Source organism: Balaenoptera physalus (genome assembly GCF_965194825.1).
Source record: "Balaenoptera physalus genome assembly, chromosome: 6".
In the NCBI taxonomy this organism is placed as follows: Eukaryota; Metazoa; Chordata; class Mammalia; order Artiodactyla; family Balaenopteridae; genus Balaenoptera; species Balaenoptera physalus.
Genome location: NC_138885.1, coordinates 53182186 through 53201090, shown reverse-complemented (window position 1 = coordinate 53201090; position 18905 = coordinate 53182186). Strand labels below are relative to the sequence as shown.

Below are 18905 nucleotides of genomic sequence, written 5' to 3'. Positions count from 1 at the left end.
AGACTGTGTGGGAATATAAATTGGTGCAGCCACTATGGAGAACAGTATGGAGGTTCCTCACAAAACTAGAGTTCCCACATGATCCAGCAATCCCACTTCTGGGCATATATCTGAACAAAACTATATTTCAGAAAGACACATGCACCCCTATATTCATAGCAGCACTATTCACAATAGCCAAGACATGGAAACAACCTAAACGCCTACTGACAGATGAATGGATAAAGAAGATGTGGTACATATATACAATGGAATACTACTTAGCCATGAAAAAGAATGAAATAATGCCATCTGCAGCAACGTGGATGGACCTAGAGATTATCCCATTAAGCGAAGTAAGTCAGAAAGAGAAAGACAAATACCATATGATATCACTTATGTGTGGAATTCAAAAACATGATATAAATGAACTTATTTACAAAACAGAAACAGACTCACAGACATAAGAGAACAGGCTTGTGGTTGCCAAGGGGGGAGGGGGAGGTGGGGGAAGGATGGACTGGGAGTTTGAGATTAGCAGATATACACTAGTATACATAGCACAGGGAACTATATTCAATATCCTCTGATAAACCATAATGGAAAAGAATATGAAAAAGAATGTACATATATATATATATATGTATACGAATCACTTTGCTGCACGGCAGAAATTAACACAACACTGTAAATCAACTATATGCCAATAAAATAAATTCTAAAAAAAGGAACACAAGGAAACAAAATTTTGGTCTATCCTCCACAGCATTTCTTATTTACAAATGTTAAACAGAGAATATAAAAATCAGTGTAGTGATTCTGATACTGTTCCTTTCTGGACCACCATGAACATCCAGTACAGCTCAGCCCAGCCTAGCGCTAATCAAAAGGAGGGTAGAGTAAGGCAGGTAGAAAAGACGGCAGAGGAGTAACGAGGCCCAGGTGCCAGGGCACCCACACGCTTCCCAAGTAGACTGTGGCAGAAACTGCTGTTTGTTGATAATCATTTTATCCGAACCCATGGCTGTTCAGCTGGAGCCTGCATTACCAGCCTTTGGGGCAGCTCACTGTGGCCAAACGACCCAGTTCACGCAGTTCAATGCCTAAGAGGAACAAGCCTCTTTAGACCACGCCCTCCAAAAAGGAATGCATCTGTTCCCCTGGCTCTCCATCCCTCCCTCCCTCCTGGCAGGACCTAATGAGAACTGGGAGCTGCCTGACTCCCAGACACAGCAACTATGCAGCAACACTGCCTTGGCAGCTCTGGACCACTACTCTCTGGAACGTTTCATGAGAGAGAAATATATTTCTATCTTGTTTAAGCCATGATATTTTGATGTCTCATTGTTTACAGTGGCTAAACCTGAAGCCCAATTAACACATATTTATGGCAGAGCTGAGTGTTTTACTGCCTAGTTGCCTCAACTCCTATTTTGAAGCTTAGCAAGCATATTCTGAACATCTTTACTGGGTTGTAAGCATCTTCATTGGATTATGCATCTAGAGGGCGGGAATCCTGTCCTCTGTTTCTCTGAAACTGTCTAATACATGGCCGATTGAAGGAGGGGAGGGGCAGGAAAATGACATAAGTTTAAGCTAGAGGCTTTGGCGTCTGAGAGTCCCCTGGAATTAAATCCTTTGTCAATCCCTGGATTCTGACCAGATGTGTGAACTTGAGGAAGTTCAGTCATCCAACATATATCAGTTGAGTGTCTATTATGCAGCAGGCCCCATTCTAGGAACAAGGGCTTCTGCTATGGACGACGGTGTCTACACTCTGGTAGACTTAAGTTTCACAAACTCTCTAAGCCTCAGCTGCTTCATCTGTAAAATGGGGATAATAATAGCGACAGACTTTTAGAACTGCTGTGAGGATTACATGAGGTGACACACACAAAGTATGTGAGTCAGTGTCATGCACACTGGTACTCAATAAATGTGAACAATAACTAAGAACTGTCAATAATTTGTGCCTGATACAGATACTCACTAACTGCCATAGCATCAGAGCACTGTTTCTTAGCACCAAGTAACAAAAGCAAGTCAGGAATTGCTATTTCCTATTAGAGTCTCATCTCTGACATCTGTTTGATAGGAATTCTAGACATGTCTTACAGATAAATAAGGGCTTACTTAATACAATATATATTACGGACCACTTGGGGCCTAATATTTAAAATTGAAAATATTAAAATTGTTCAAGAAATAATTCCTTTTCATGAACTTATTTAAGGAAATGAGTGGATTGTTTGCAATATGATGGTTTGAAAATCTCCTTTAAGGGGTTGGGGTTCAAAACAGAGCACTGCCCACCCCGCCGTGATGGCTGCAGGATCTGAAGCACACCAGGTTGCTTCAGCACGTCATCCTGCACTGAGTCAGAATCTGTCGCTTCAAGCCGCCATGGCTCATATTCTCAAAACAATTAATGGCTTCTCGGATCCAGCAGAGAGCTCTTTCAGAATAATCATACTACATTATTTTGGACTGCAGAATGTTCAAATGCATTTCAGGTAAGGAAGAGTCCTAAGGCAGGCTTTAACAAGAAAAAGGAGGTGGGTGTGGGATTTTCTCAACTCACCGAACAAAACTGAAAGATTGGGAATTAAAGATTTCTGGTAGATGAAGATGAAAAATAAACTTAATGCTCTGCAGGAAACAAAGAGCAATAGAGTAAACAACACTCAACACTGGTGGGTGGCTTCATTTTGCTATGGCCATTTCAGGGGCAATTAGTTCTGAATGCCAGTTTTATCACTAAAACCCCAAAGACAGAAAACTTCAATATTCATGAAACACCTGAGACAGCTCTGCTCCTAAATAGGGGCTTGACCACCTATTAAGTACCAAGCACTTTATTAGCATTTTAAAATATATGACCTATAACCTACAAACTGGGCATTGTTGCAATTTTACAGAGGAAACAGGCTATGAGAGGTTAAGGGGCTTGCCCAATAGCATGAAGCTCTTTGTGGGAGTCTGGATTTGAACCCAGGTCGGCTTGACATCAATGTCTACATTCTTCCCATTCTACCAAGAAACTACTGAATTCTTTACAAGAGTACAGTGAAACTCTGTAAGAGTTCACTGATGAGGTAGGATTATCAGATTATTACCATAAATAGTAACAAGCCTAACATTTAAAAATATTCACTATGGTACAGTGATGTCCTCAGGACAAACTGTAGCCCCCCAGGGCTCTGTGTGCCTCTTCTAGAGGGTCCCAGGGGCTGGCTGGCTGGCTGCCTGGCTGTGAGGATGCCCTGGCTGAAGGGCTGACCATGACTGGCCTGCCCAGCACCGCCCTCCAGACCATCCAGCTGAAGGGAAAGGGAGAGAGCTGGGCTTCTTTGGCTCAGTTCTCCTGGTTGACGCCCTTCCCCACCTGGCTCTCAGGTGGCCATTTGACATTTTTCTGAGCTGTAAGGGTGCTTGACCTTCCAACTTGCCAGTACTAATCTGCTACGGGAATCAAAACCTGTACTTGGGAACATGATTTTCTCAAGATGTTTAAAAACCTATTTCGGGCAGTCAAAATGCTAGCTAAAACAGTCACAGAATACAAACGGGATCTTGTACTTTGCAATATTTTGTGGTCAATCTACTCTATTTTGTTGTGCATTTCTAGTCCGCCTGGGATAAAGGATTTTGAAGCTGGGATGTTATTTTCCAGATACAAGTACTGTATTGGAAATGGCTCCATATATTTTGCATAGTTCTAGTCATAAAATAAGACAGTCCTAATTACTACATTTACTTTCTTCTGTGTAGGAATATATCATAAGGGAACATTTAGAGTCTACCGACGTAAGCTCTGCCAGTTCAAATAAATCAGTCAGAGTGGATACAATTGGGTTTGGATTGCATCCAGGTTATGGAAGGCAAGAATGGATTAGAGGTATGCGCCATCACAGCAGTGACAAACTCTCAACTTCTTTGTAAAAGCACCAGTGTTTCTTCAGGCTTAGACATGACTCACTAAAGTTACATTTTCAATGAAATATGAAATATTGCTGGAAGCACTTAAAAGCTGGAAAATATAATCATGTCAGTACAGATGCTTCGCTTCCCACCCCCAAAAGAGTGACATCATTTTGAGAAGTAGTCAGTCTGCTGTTACTAGGCTGTGGGGTTGGAGAGGCGGATGTCTGCACAAGCAAAGGAAGCCCAAGTGTGGTGTGGTCCTGGTTAAGATGCGAGGACCACCGTTTCACTTTAGAAACAAACATCTATTTTTGAACAAATCTCTTATGACTATCACTTTTGGGCAGAATTGATTTTTCTAATGGAAGGGAAAAAGTGGTCAGCTATAAACTTTCATACACGTGTCATGAGGAAACTTTATTTTTTTTTACTTTGGATCTATATCCCCCTCCTACTCTGTTTTTGGGGGAAGGGGCTTCTTACTTCCTCCCTCACCATCCCTAGGTAATGAATGTGAGTTTGATGTGCACCAGTATGTTTGTGTTTTGTTCCCTACTTATTTTCCATGAATACACAAACATTTTCAACAAATATATTTTCAACAAGTACTGAGAGCTGATTAGTACCAGACACTACTCTAAGCTCTGGAATATAGTGGAAAGCATCCTTGGAGTTTATATCCTGCAGTGGGGCAATCCAAAAAAATGGGTGTTTGGTACACTTCTCTGCATCTTCCTTTTCTTACTTAATGATACTTTGTAGAAAAGCCCTCCAAGGCAACTGGTAAAGATATATCTGAGCAATCTCTTAACTAGACTTCTGAATATACTATGTAAAGATATCTGCAAAGAGTTGGATTTGCAGAATCACTGTAAGATGACAAAACCATATCTCCATGGGTCCAGATAGATGTTGGCTCCTCCCATCAGCTTCGTCGGCATTACGCCATAAGGGCCCTAAGGCATATAACCTCTGCCTGGTCCTCTGGATGGAACCCCTTCAGTGGGCCAGGTCTCAGCCTCGGCCCTTGCCTTTGAGTATTCTTCAGTTTGGATGCAGGTCCTTCCTAAGTGGCCCCGGGCTAGAACATAATGCTTCCACAAGCTTTCTACGTATCATCTCAGGGATAACAACTGCAGTGAACCTTTACTGAGTACTCACTATTTTAGTAAGCTTGGAACCATTATCCTCATTTTACAAATGAAGACACAGAAGCCTCCATCTGAAGTCACCTGCTCAAAGTCACACGGCATAGCCAGGGGTAGTCATGGGAGCACCTACTCTTAACCACTGTGCCATGATACCCTATCTGAAGACTGCCATCACAGCCATGATAAATTTTCCATTGCAACCATGAGTCATCTGACAAATTTTCCACATCTTGTAACTTATATACACTTACTTCTTTCCTTTCCTTCTGTGTCAACCTTAGTCTACGGTAACCTTTTATTATTATCTTTTTGAAAACTCCAAAAACCTCAGTCACATTATTTTATGGCTTTAGAATTTTTATTAAGCATTACATGATTTTTGTAAGGAAATTTGCAAAATACAAGGGAGAAAGCCTGAAGATAGTTACTCAACATTTGGGAGTGTCTCTTGTTTTTATTAATGAGTGCACATGCATTTGTGTGTGTGTGTGTATACACACACACACACAAATATGCATTTATTTCTATAGCAAATTTGTACATATATGGTTAGATGCCTTATTTTTTCCTTTGTATTGTTAAGTTTTCCTGTCATTAAAAATTCTTTAGAAGTGTGATTTTTAAGCTGTGTAAAGCCCATCATATTTGTGTACTACTGTTATGCAATCATTCTACTTGTATTGGACAATCAAGTTGTTGCCAATTTTTAGATGTTATAAACATCACTATGACTAATATTTTTGTGTTAACATTTACTATTTCCTTAGACTGGACACCTAGAATTGGAATTATTGGACCAAAGTGGTTTCCAAAATGGTTGTGCCAATTTACTCTCACCGATACTGCATGAAATCCCTAACATCACTATGCTCACACCGTTTTAATCTTTAACTGTTGCCAATATGAAAGGCAGATATAGTCTCATTATTTTAATATGTATTTCTGCAATTACTAGTGAGCTAAAAATATTATTTCATATGTACCTTAGTTATTTATATCCCTTCTTCTGTCAACTGTCTGTTAATGTCAAATACCTCCCTTCCCTGTTTTTCCTTTCTCATTTCTAATTACTCTGCACAGATTGCATTCACTTTATTCACTCATTTGATAGGTACCTACTAAACTCCTGTTGCTTACCTTGTCCTGTGCTAAGGAAACAGTTCTATTCTTCATAGTCCAGAATACCTTTGGGAATTTCCTTACAAGACTTTTCTAAGTGACTATATATCTTAACATAACTAAGATGATATTACCAACACTGATGTTTTAAACACAATTAAAGCACGCATAGATCCAACAAAGATAAAAACATGTATAGGAATTTGTTCCCAGCTCAAACTGAAGATTTCTTTTTTTTTTTTTCTTTTTCTTTTTGTCTGTGCAGATCCAATAAGCCAACAAACCATGACTCAAAACATTCAATATAAGTTTATAGGTGGCAAAACATTTTAAGCGCTGGGACAATGAAAAACGCCACTAAATGTCTAAATGATACCCTACATTGACTGGGCATTCTCCCTGTGGAGTATCTAAAATATGTAAGCAGTTTACCTACTGTTATCAGGAGTGAATCAAAATAGTACCAATGGCTAATAGGGACAGTCACCAGAGTAACATATCCATCTGAACTACCTGAAGGAGTATATAGATTGGGGACCATGAGAAGCAGGAAAGCACTGGAGAAGAACTGCAAAATCTAACTGATAGCACATAATAACCCTTGATTCCTGGTTTGGAATCTTAATTGAGTAAGAGATGATGCACTAGTTACTTTATACCATAAATTTCTCATTCTTGAGTCTTAAATTTGATTACTCTCTGAAGGGAACACATCTTCAACTAGTGAAGGGTACCAGGGTACAAGAGTGAACACATTTCATGAGTTCAACACATTCAACATGAGTTGAATGTCTGAGAGTATCTTTTTCATTCTTCACACATGGAAGACAATTTAGCTGGGTATAAACCTCTTGGACTATAAGCATTTTTTTCCCCTCAATACTCTAAATACAATGCTCTACACCAAGCTATAGCTATATGTCAGTCTGATTTTATCTTTTGCAGATAAACTATTTGTTTTATCTGCATTCTTGTAGAGTCTTTTTCCCCCTTTATCTTTGTAAATACAAAATTTTGTCAAAGTTATTCCTAGACAGGTCTCTTTTCCATAGGTGATGCCTGTAATATGCTGACCCCTTCAAATCTGTATACTCAGGACTTTATTTTATGCTTAGAAAATCTGTTTTAAAATTATATTTAAGTATTGCTTCTGCTCCAGTTATTCTAAAATATTTCTCAGGAACATCCACAATGCTTATGTTAGATTTATCCTCTACGGTCTCCATGTCTAGTGACATCTATCATATCCTTTTTGTTCTTTTCCTCCATATTCCAAGATAACTTCTCAAATAATCTTATCAACATCAGTGATTCGATTTTCTTCTGTATCCAGTTTTCTCTATTGACTCCACTGTAGATTTTAACTGTTTAGTATGCATCTCTAGACTGTAACTGCCTGGATATGAATACCAGATGCCCTATTTATTAATTGTGTAAGTGTGGGCAACTTACTCAACTTTTCCTGAGTTTCCATTTTCCCATTTGTAAATGGGGGTAATAATAACTATCTGCATAATTCAAGGTTTTAATTAAAATCTTTTCTAAAATTTTTCATTTGCTTCTGGTAGTAGTAGTGGTGGGGGTGGTGGTAGAGAGAGAAGAGACAGCAATCTGGTTGTATCAAAAAGCTGGCAAGCCCAATAAAAGCAATGTAGGGTCTTTGTCCTTATAATGGAAGACCTAGCATAGATAATCCACTGGGGTCTTTGTCCTTATAATGGAAGACCTAGCATAGATAATCCACTGACCAGTCTTCTCAATCCTGTTCGATTGTCCTTATAGTAGAACTCCTCTCCAACTCTGACAATAGGGTGAGTGTCTTCAGGGTTTTTAATGGGAACTCAAAAGAAGTTTTATCAAGGGTTACAAAATTTAAAAAAGAAATTCAACCAAATACAAGTTTTGCATGCATAAAATATTTTGCATGAATAAAATGTTTTCCCTATTCCATAGTGCAGATCAAATAAACTAAGTGAAAGAGCATTCTGTTCAGTATCCACAGCTATACAAATATAAATTTCATATTCTTACCTACAGACCATCAAATCTTCTAATCAATCTGCTGAGAATAATGCCAACAGCAGCAATTACTATGATATTTTTCCACAAAATAATAAGAATTCACTTTTTCATTATACTTTGCTAACTAAAAGAGAAATCAAGATCCTGCTGTTCACTGTTTATATTACAGAAAAAAAACAATATTCACCTTATTAAGAAACAAATGATAAAATGGGTGCAAGAGAAAAGCTCCAGTAAGCTTGCCCCCTTCCAACAACTGTTGCTTTTAAGCAAGAAACATATGCGGTAGCTAAGGTCATGAGTGAAGAAAGGAGGTGCCAATTTATTCTGGACTTGGGCAAGACAGGTTTACTCTTTTATTAATAAAACAATTTATGAAAATATTTTGCAAAGGGGAGAAATGATGGTTTATCTCAACTTTTGATGCAATTTGTAAAGGAATAACAGATGCAGAGATGCTAAATATAGAGGAAATAGTAAGAATTGATTCCCCCAGAATAGCTTATTAGAAGGCCATATTCAGTGGCTGAGGACTTTTATCTTGATTTAAGCTTTAGGAATGATTTTAGGAAAACTTATAAATCAGACATATGCCTATTACAGTAGATAATACCACATGATGAATACTTTTCTGATGTCGTGCTGCTTTATAGGAATTTTCATATGTAAAGGTCTACAAATTAAAATACAAATTTGAAATGACTAGGTCTCCAATTTTTAAAGGAAAATTAAATTTTCTTTCAAGAGCCAAGAGATTTCAATTCTAAGAAAATTACCTTTCAATTTATGATAGCCATTTTCATATCTGAAATATGCTTTATATAGAATTTAACTTTATAACATGCATTTATCTTCATGTTTCAATAATGTGTTCTTTCAATTTGCTTGCAGAGTGTTTCTATTATTTTCAATCCCTATATTATTAAGGTTTCAGCACATAAAAACTCTTAAGAGTCTATAAGCTAAGACATAGATTTATCTTTCCATTACTTGAAAAGAACTTTACATTTTAAATAATTTTTCTTAGGAATGACTAAAATGAAATAATCAAAACCTAAATTACTTTGCTGAGGTACAAGTAGATCCGATCACTCTGGAAAGAATACACGCATAAAATAAAAACAGATGCAGTAAGACCGTATGGATCCCTTTCTGCAAAAGTAACAAAAACGGCAATTTAGAAACTGAGAACATAAACACGAAGACAGGCTGTTTCGCTATAGCTATGGAGTAACTTTAGGGTTATTCCTGAGGGAAAAAGTATGTTTCTGAAGTATTTTTCTCTCCAGAAGTGACTCTAAAAAGAAGAACAATCATGCAGCATAGAGAATTCAACGCTGAATAATCCTGTCACCCATTTAATCTCATCAACTCAGCAGTCACTCATTTCACACTTAGTAGCATATAGTTTGCACGTACAGGGGAAAAATTATTCCATATATTCATAATTTAACTCTGAATAGGAATTGTGAACTGAGTTATTCAACTGAAAAGGAAATTATTGTTTTAAACATGCAAAGTCGGGGTTGACTTTAAGTGTTAATAAAGGAAAAATATTCTATTGCTTTCAAATGTTAACCAAAGGTAAAGCTAATTCAGTGGTAAAAATTAAAGTTAATAATGCCTAAATTAACAAATTTACATAAAACTGACATAATACAATACATATCTATAGGCTGCTTAACTAAAATAGGGGGCAAAAGTACATATATTCCTGGATTTTGTGGTTCCAATTAATGAATATTCATTATGTGCCAATTACCACACATAAAAATATACAATAAGGTTTGTGACTGCATTCTTCTGAGGGTAGAAACTGTATGAAACAGACCATCTTTATAGGTCTCCTTACCATCCCTCCCGCCTCTTTCCTGGGCAGTCTTTGCTCACAGTAGGCTTTCAATCAATATTTTTCATCTAGTTAAAAGCAAGTGTAAAACAACTACAGTGGGATAGTAAGCATTTTTACATTCTCAGTTCATTTACCCAATAAATACTTTGGGGGCACCTACTATGCATTCCATGTCTGCAAGTGTAATTCAGCTATATGTGAAGAGCCAGACAGAATCTGTTCAAATTCCTGGAATGTAAGAGCTCTTCAAGAAAAACAAAGTAAAATAAAACAAACCACCTATAGTGTCAATACACCTAAAAAGATGTCTCCAATGGAATCAAACAGAACAGAAACTCAGTTATTCAAAATGTATGCCTGGGATAGGTAAGCCTGGGAACTGTGCTCACAGGTCCAGTTGATCAGACTACTGGAAAACATGAGCAGATGTAAAAGTGTATATGCTTGTTGTTAGCTAACTTGGCAATCTAAGGACAATTTTTTTTCTTTGTACACTCAAATACTGAATAAATCTGTTGGCTATACTCTTTTGTATTGTTTAACCACAGAGATACTTGAAGTGGGGGACACGCTACACATCATTAACACATGGAAGAGAAACGTTAAATTTTGACCATGTCACATGCAACTTAAAAGGACTGATCTCTTGAGAACCAAGCATCAGTGTTAAGAATTCTTGAATCCAGGTCAAAGACAGTCACAAGACCTCTACCACTTGACCTCATTTTGAACCTGATTTCCATAATATTAAAGAGGTAAAGCTGTAAAATTTGATGATCCCACAGAAGTCACTAAGAAAAGATCCAATCTTACCTTGTGTTTGATGACGCAGTTCAGGCACAGAAGACTTCCCTATGCATTACACAATAATTACAATTGCCAGGATAATTCAGTTACCAAGAGGAAAAATTACTAAGTTACTAAAAGGAAAAACGTGAAGTTTCAGGAATTGTACTTACAGTACAGTGCTTTTAGCTAAGCTACAAACTGTGCTTGTTTACAGCTGAAGTAAAAATTCTGTCTTCTGCATGTGGCTGAGGTGTGTCAGGGAGAACTATTTCATTGTAAATAAACTTAGGGGCCAAATAAAAGGAAGTTGCAAAGGCAGGTGTACAACAGTTGAGTTGTTTCGGTTTCAGAGAAATAAAGTAAATAATTGTACTGGAATTTGTTCAGTTCTGGGCATTCTGCCATACAGGAAAGGGTGTGTAATTACTGAAGCTAACATATCCATGTAAAAATGAAGTAATATCAGTAGGACACAGTTGGGCTCCAAATTTCCTTTTTTATCTTCAAAAATTAAGGATCTCTAATGACTCTCATTTCACTCTGTGATATTTAAATATCACTTAAATTAATATGGACACACTGAAGGTAGAATTGTAATTTTCACAAAGTCAGATATTATCTTGAGAGGTGGTATTCTCTTTGAAAGCCTCACAAGTGAAGAACACTGCAATTTTCACTCATCAAAGGTAACAAAAGAACTACACACAGTATCTAATTTAGGACTTCACCAGAGTAGGAGTAAAATTAGCATGTTTTACCAAATCTATTCTTTGCTTACCATTTCATGCTATCTGGATTGGCCTCAATCTTAAATCTGGATTCCAAACTTCTTAAATCATAAACCAAAAATAAGAGGGTGTGGTTTGTGGGAGAACAATGGAAGTTAGAGCACCTAGGGAGTAAGGCCAAGTTCAAATAGGGGTCTCAATTATTCAAGAAACTTTACAACAGAAGATGAAAGAGTGTAATAAATATTACATGTGTGGTTTTATAGAATGAAAATCAACTTGCACCTTTATAGAGCTATGAAAAGTATTTAACCCTATCCAGGATTGGCCATATGGTCTTTTAGAGTGTTTCTACAATCCAGGATGACAGTCTATTAATTATAAGACTACTATATACTTCCCCAATTGATAGTAATAGCCTGCTCGTGGCCCTTGGCTCACTGCTTCCTTGAGCCTGTGAAGTTAGCATGCTGACACATCTAAGTTGCAGGGGGTGGCAGCGAATTTCTGGATGAGTCAATGTCTTATCAAATTCCAATTCCTCTGTATCCAAAGGCGTGCTGTCCATTTCAAGGACGAATCAATCACTTTAGTCTAAGGTTTTCACAGGAGGAGGCAAGGCTCTTTGAGGGCACCGCATTTGGCCATATTTCTTTTACAAGATGTTAAGCTAGGCACTAGATCATTCTCAAGTTAGCCTGAAAACTATCAGGATACAAAAAAATGTGTTTCCAACATCTATATTCATCTTGGACTCCTGGATTTTCATTAGGAGTTGAGTTGAACAGTAGAAACTGCCAAATGATGATCCTGATTACAGCCAACAACCAACTGGTAGCTTAAGTTCAACATACTTCCTGTAATTTTACATTCCAGTCCAAGGATCGCATTATTTTGTTATTCCCATGGGCTTTTTATTTCTCTTAAAGCATGATCCTTAACTGAACGGCATTTCTTTTGTGATTACCTGGTATACATGATGCTGGTGGATATTTTGTGACATCACCAAGATAAACCACATCCTTTCCTTCCCTACACTTAATTTTCAACTAAGTTAGACAGATGGAAGATGGAACATAAATTTATTTCATATTTACAAAACACCTATGCCATTACTTGACCATCCATATGAAATAAAGTTTTTATTTTTGCTCCATGCAGAGATCAGATTTAATTTCTAAATCAATATGGATATAGTGCAATTCAAATTGTCTTAAAGACAAGAATGTACAGCTGGGTAACTAGTTTTCTAAGTGCTGTCTGTGAGATTCTCTTGCTTAGTAATGTTTCTATGAATGTGGCAACAGATTCCATTATCCTCACAAAACAGCCAGTTGGTGACAAAGTGATCTGATAGTCAGCATTATTTATCTACTCCTTCCTTGAACACTCATTTATTGCAGCTCTAGTATATTCAAGGGCCCAGGCGAGGAGTGGCCTGTAACATGTGTGTGAAGCAACATATAAAACACAGCTCTATCCTTAGGTAGGTTTTTATTGTATCATCCAAAGGAGCATATGATAAGAGTCACAGCAGTGGTATGAAGTGCTAAAGAAGATCAGGAGAGAGGTGACTTCAGGCTGGGGTGAACATGGCTTCATGAAAGAGGTAGGTAGCACTTGAACAGAAGTAGGTTCCTTCTTTCTATCTGCAAAAGAGCAAGGACTTTTTCTATAACTGCACATATATGCATCTATGTGACTGACATCAATGTGAAAGGTCATCGCTTCATAAAAGAGAGAGAATGTGAATCTCAGCATTTTGTCAAGAAATAAGGAACAGCTTCTGGCACAGGAGGATCCTAGGGAAAGTGTGGCCCAGTAGAGGAAGATTTCATTGTTCCTATGACATCCTAAATCCAATTTCAGATATTAACAGACTAATGATTTGTTAACAAGACTGCTACTGGTCACTTCCCTTCCCTACTACTTACCATGAATTACCCGGGGGGTATTTCAGTGGCTTGGGTGTAATTTACAAGAAGAACACAGACCCCCTCCTCTCAAAATTCAGCTGCATGTTGAAATATATTACTTTCCACTTCTTTAACCAAGGGTCTTGACATTATGTTTGGGGGCTGTACTACATCAGCATGTTAATAAAATTTATTTTCACGTGCTCCATTTCTTATAATAAATACATAAAGCTGTTTTAACTGGTGAGACCAGTACGGTGAAGTTTGGAAAGTTTAATGCCATGCAGAAGTAAATACTGTCACAACATAAACATGGCTCAATATGCAGAAAGTTTCTGTCTTCATATCAGTGTCCTGAAAGAAGTGTCACTCAATCCCTATAGATACATATTTAAAAGGAGAACCACCAGCTTCTCTTAAGGAGGGTATTTTCTTCTTATGCAGAGATGATGATAATAGTAATATTAGCCTTTACTATGAGCATTTACTAAGTGCCAGGCAGTATAAAAATTTTGCACAGGTTAATTTAATGTTTTCAATAACTATTATTATCCTCATTTTATAGATGAGAAACTGAGGCAGAGAGAGGTTAATAATTTTCCCAAGATCACACAATAAGTAGTAGAGCCATGATGGGAACCCAGCCGTTTCCCCCCTTGCGCTAAAGGGGTCTCTGCACCCGAACGAAACATCCTTCCTGAGAGATGGCTGCCACCAAACAAGGTCTGTTCTTTGAGATGAGCGGAGCTGATCCTATCACCTCATGGCTATGAAAATGAGGCACCCTTTTTTTTTTCTCCTATAATTATACATCCCACCCAAGAATATTGCTCTTTTGATACAAAACATGACCAAGGACATAATCTAAAATTAACTATTCCATTTGAGTCTAATGAAACTAAGAACTGACATGATGACTAGTATTTTAAAATCAAATATATAAGGTAATAGTAATTAACTTTCTTATTCCTAGCTAACTTTTCTGTGCTCTGTCTCATTTGACAGACACAAGTGAGTGACATATTTCAGGAAAGTCTAAGAAATTTTTACTATGGAGAAATTAGAGTATCTTGCCTGGTACCACAAAAATCCTATGGGAACTAGAGTTAGCTATTTAAAATCAGGCAAACATCTTGGAACAAGAGATAGATATGGTGTCTTGGGTTGAATGATTAAAGTACTGAGTAATGAACACTGACAATCTTCAAAGAAATTAAGAATGAAAACTGTAAATGTATATTAATGGACTCAAATTCTTAGAACAAGAATAGAAGAGTATCTCTTCCCACTAACTAAATAAAGTGGGAGACATATGATAATTCTAACAAATAACAAATATCTGTATTTTTTTTTTGGTTACCTCAAGAAACCAGAACCCCTTTTGCTTTCTCCCACAAAACATCCATTCAGAATACTATTCTTTGCCAAAAGATAAAATTTTGAAGTCATCTGAGGCCGTCAAGGAATTACAGGGCAAAAATCATGATAGGTTTCCAATTTTCTTCAACATGCAGGGTTATCTGGTTTCAAGGTACAAACACAAAAGTTCCTGTTGCTATGCCTACTGAACACAGTTTCTGGTTTTAAGTTAGTTCTGGGCATTTTGATAAATTTACCATCATGTTTCACCAAAACACAGTATAAGCTAAGAGCCGTGAATAAATCAGAGCCTTTTCATTTTATAGATCCTTGGGTCAAATCTCAACAACTATGAAGAAAGAGTCCTTTTTTCCTCCCTAAAGGTGACAGAAGCTTAGATAATCTATAGTTTAGTGGAAAACAGAAACAATACTGACTAATTTTCTTGTGTCTTCTCAAAGTCCTAGTTTGTGAAATGTTTAAAAACTTCAAATTTCTGTGAGGAATGAAAAAATATTTTGACATATTGCTACTAGGGTAAGTTGTGAAATCATTTTTTTCTTGAAAGTACAGCTCTAATGGCAAACACATCTCCTAGTTCTAGAGCAATCTTTCATACACATACTCAGCTTTAAGTTACAGCAAACAGCAAAATAATGAAGTTTTCAACACGCCTTCATTCTTTGTCATCATTAGTCATTTGAGCTGCTGATACTGATTTTTCAAAAAATAATTCCAGCCTACATTCAACATCTAGCTTGTATCTCTTGAGAAAAAAAGACCAGTCACTTAATCATAAGATTTTAAAAGAGGATTTTACTATTAGATTATCTCCAACAAAATAACCCTCATGGAGGGCATATACTTTTTGTCTGCTTGCTTGTTTTTCGAGGGAGGGGGCAGAAAAGTCTCCCTGGAGCTTTACATTTACACTCACCTTACTAAGCTTTTAAATCTTAAACAATTAAAACCAGTAATCCCAATTTCTCTAAGCCCACCAGATAAAAATCTAATTTAGAAGGCTACTTGGGTTTGAAGGATAAATAGTATTAAGTGCCTTTAAAAAAATCAACATAAACAGGACATTTAAGCAAACTGGCACAGTGTGACAAGTTTTAGAACATTAGCTCACAAAATGAGTATACTCTGATTCAGACAAACACAACAAATAGAGCCTTTTATCCAAAAATCACCAAGACAACCCTATGTAATACCTATGTTAAAACGTTCAACAGATCTAAGGATATCACAGGCCTCAAGTTGCCAGAGTCCTGACAGAAAAGTCAGTGATGTGAAACACGCTTTATGAAGCTTGGCGTGCATGCACACACTCTGCAAGGTGAGCGAGACAAGAGACACCGATGACCACCGATATTGTCCTTACTTGCAGACGCACAAGTATCCTGCATGTTCCGATTCTGACTGGCACCTGGAGCGGCTCTACCTGCCAGTCATCCCAATGTATTCAGGGATGTAAACACCTTATAATTAGAAAACGTGAAGGCGTCAAGGACGTTAGACAAATTGAAAACACATCCAAAGATTAATTTTTAAAGGCATTGAAGAAATAATTAATTGCAAAGTCTAAAATCAGAGGATGTACCTGCTCCTTCACGGAAGCTAGAATAGTGGTGGCTGTGGTCTCGGGTTCCATGCCTGGGCCAGTGGGGGCAGCTTCCTGGCGGGTCTGTGGTTGCCCCTCCTCCACCAATGAGGCCTGCTCAGGAGCTGGCATTCCTCCTGCAATCAAGCAGGCAAAGGGTTAACACTTTCTCCTCCGCTCCTGGGCAGGAACAGGCAGGGGCTGAGCGTTTGCAGATGGTTCCTAGGAACTACTACAGATTCTACACACCACGATCACAACACCATACGGCTATCTGATTTCTAAAAGGCAACATCGAGGGCCAAAGTATAGCTAGTACTACCAAATACTAAAAAATAACACCAGAATAAGAATGATAATAGTAAACACTGAGGAAATACTTAAACAACATCATAGTAAAAAATGATGTGGAAAGGGTTAGGGAAGGGGACTCAAAAATATACTGAGGACACTAAGGCTGTTAGATGCTATAAAATCGCTGAATTTTCTAAACAGTTAACCATTAAGTAAATAGGATTTTCTTATCACGAACAAAGTAATAACACTCTAGATTGCTATACGGGTCAGTTTTCAGAGAAGTATACGCACAGGAAGACATATATGAACGTGCAAATGCTTTATGATTATGGAAGAGGCTTATTCAACAGAAGAAAAAGGGGTTAAAACTTATGAAAGGCTTGAAAATAAGCAAAATTCTGCTGTATTTAAAAGAAATGCAAGGCATTAATAACCAGCAATAAAGATAACATTGGTGGAGTATTATAGCTAGCTTGGTTTCCTTAGAGGAATCTGATTATGCAAAGATGACAATGGCTATGGAGCTGGTGTTGAAAGAGAATTTATTTTTCGGGACCATAGCTTGTGACAAAAGAATGGGTTCTTGGCAGGAGATGAGGTGCCTCTCCTAAGATAAACACATACTGAGAGTGGTATGTTTGCCGGGAAACTTATTGATCTGATATGGACTTTGTACAAATTTGCAAAAGATGTAGAAAAGGTGTAACCTAAAATGTTGTAAATATTTTAATAACTTGTTTACCTGTCAGTCTCTCTGCCTGTTTCCTCAAGAGTAGAGTCTACCATACCATGAGACTAGCCTAGTGCCTGGCATATATAATAGATACTCAATGTTTTCCAAATAATTGAATACGTGAATGAAGGACTGACTGTCTCTTCCATGTCTCATTACAGTCATTAGGCAAATCTGACCAAGTGCTATGATGCTCACGAGACCTTATTTGTTCAATGCATTACCCTGTGTACTTGTATATGGACATTTGAGACCATAAATGCTGTTTCTGACATTCTTCTTTTAGCTTTCTCCTAAAAATGACTCTACTGTTGTATTTTGATTTCTTATCAACTTCCACAATGTTCATTTCTGTAGGATGATCTGGGGATTTTTTCCCCATTCCCTCAAATGTCAGTATCAGCTTGCTGTTTATTTCCAAACTCATAACCTATAAGACAGGGGAAGATGAACATATCACCTGAGCCTCCATCTCATTCTTTAGTCTCCTGACTTCCACATTAGTGAAGATGGGGTTATGTTCTAGGTTGCCACCAGTGGTTGCTTTATTCCTACAATATTAATAGGCAGAAATAGACAATGGGTCTGATGAGTTTGAGCATTTTCCCCCAATGGGACTCTCCATGAGGAGTTCTCATGCCAGCTCTAGCAGGTAAATTCTTTTTTTTTTTTTTTAATTTACTTATTTTTGGCTGCGTTGGGTCTTTGTTGCTGTGCGCGGGCTTTCTCTAGTTGCGGCGAGCGGGGGATACTCTTCATTGCGGTGCGCGGGCTTCTCATTGCGGTGCGCGGGCTTCTCATTGTGGTGGCTTCTCTTGTTGCAGAGCACAGGCTCCAGGCACGTGGGCTTCAGTAGTTTTGGCACATGGGCTCAGTAGTTGTGGCTCGCGGGTTCTAGAGCGCAGGCTCAGCAGTTGTGGCGCACAGGCTTATTTGCTCTGCGGCATGTGGGATCTTCCCAGACCAGGGCTCGAACCCGTGTCCCCTACACTGCAGGCAGATTCTTAACTACTGTCTAGCAGGTAAATTCTTTATCGCTTATTTCTGTGGGGCCCAAGGCTGGGGTGCAGCCTCATCTGCAAGGAAGAGAGTCTCCTCAAGGACAAGTGAGAGGAGGACCTTCAGACTTGGAGTAAGTGGCTCCAGGATCAAAACCCAAGTGCCTTGAACATGAGCCACCCTTTCCTCACTTACAAAAATAGCTTACTAACTCTTCATACAACACCATGGAATGATTTTTATGGCAATCTTTATTTTTTAGTACGTATGTTGTGTTGAGATATAAAATAGTACACTTAAAATATCATCAACTGGATAAAATAACTGTATTTAGCCAGTGTTCATTATGTACAAGATTTAAGGTCTATGAAGAAAAAAATGCCCCACTTAAAGATCCTAGCTTTGCATTTAAGGCTAGTAAAGATATGAAAGCA

At 37.8% G+C, this 18905-nt stretch overlaps 1 protein-coding gene across 23 annotated transcripts in view; it reads right to left on the bottom strand.

Annotated features, from left to right (window-relative positions):
- PKP4 (plakophilin 4) overlaps positions 1-18905 on the bottom strand; it is a 248241-nt gene that overhangs the window by 153398 nt on the left and 75938 nt on the right. For 17 of the 23 annotated variants that reach the window (XM_082464927.1, XM_082464939.1, XM_082464941.1 and 14 more), the window contains one exon: positions 16443-16579. The exons of 2 other annotated variants lie outside the window; for them this stretch is intronic. In XM_082464927.1, the coding sequence (XP_082321053.1) occupies positions 16443-16574 (132 nt within the window). In that variant the 5' untranslated portion in view covers positions 16575-16579. Of the gene's footprint in view, positions 1-16223; positions 16321-16442; positions 16581-18905 lie in introns of those variants that run through there. 4 more of the 23 variants (XM_082464936.1, XM_082464931.1, XM_082464930.1 and 1 more) reach the window with 2 other exon arrangements.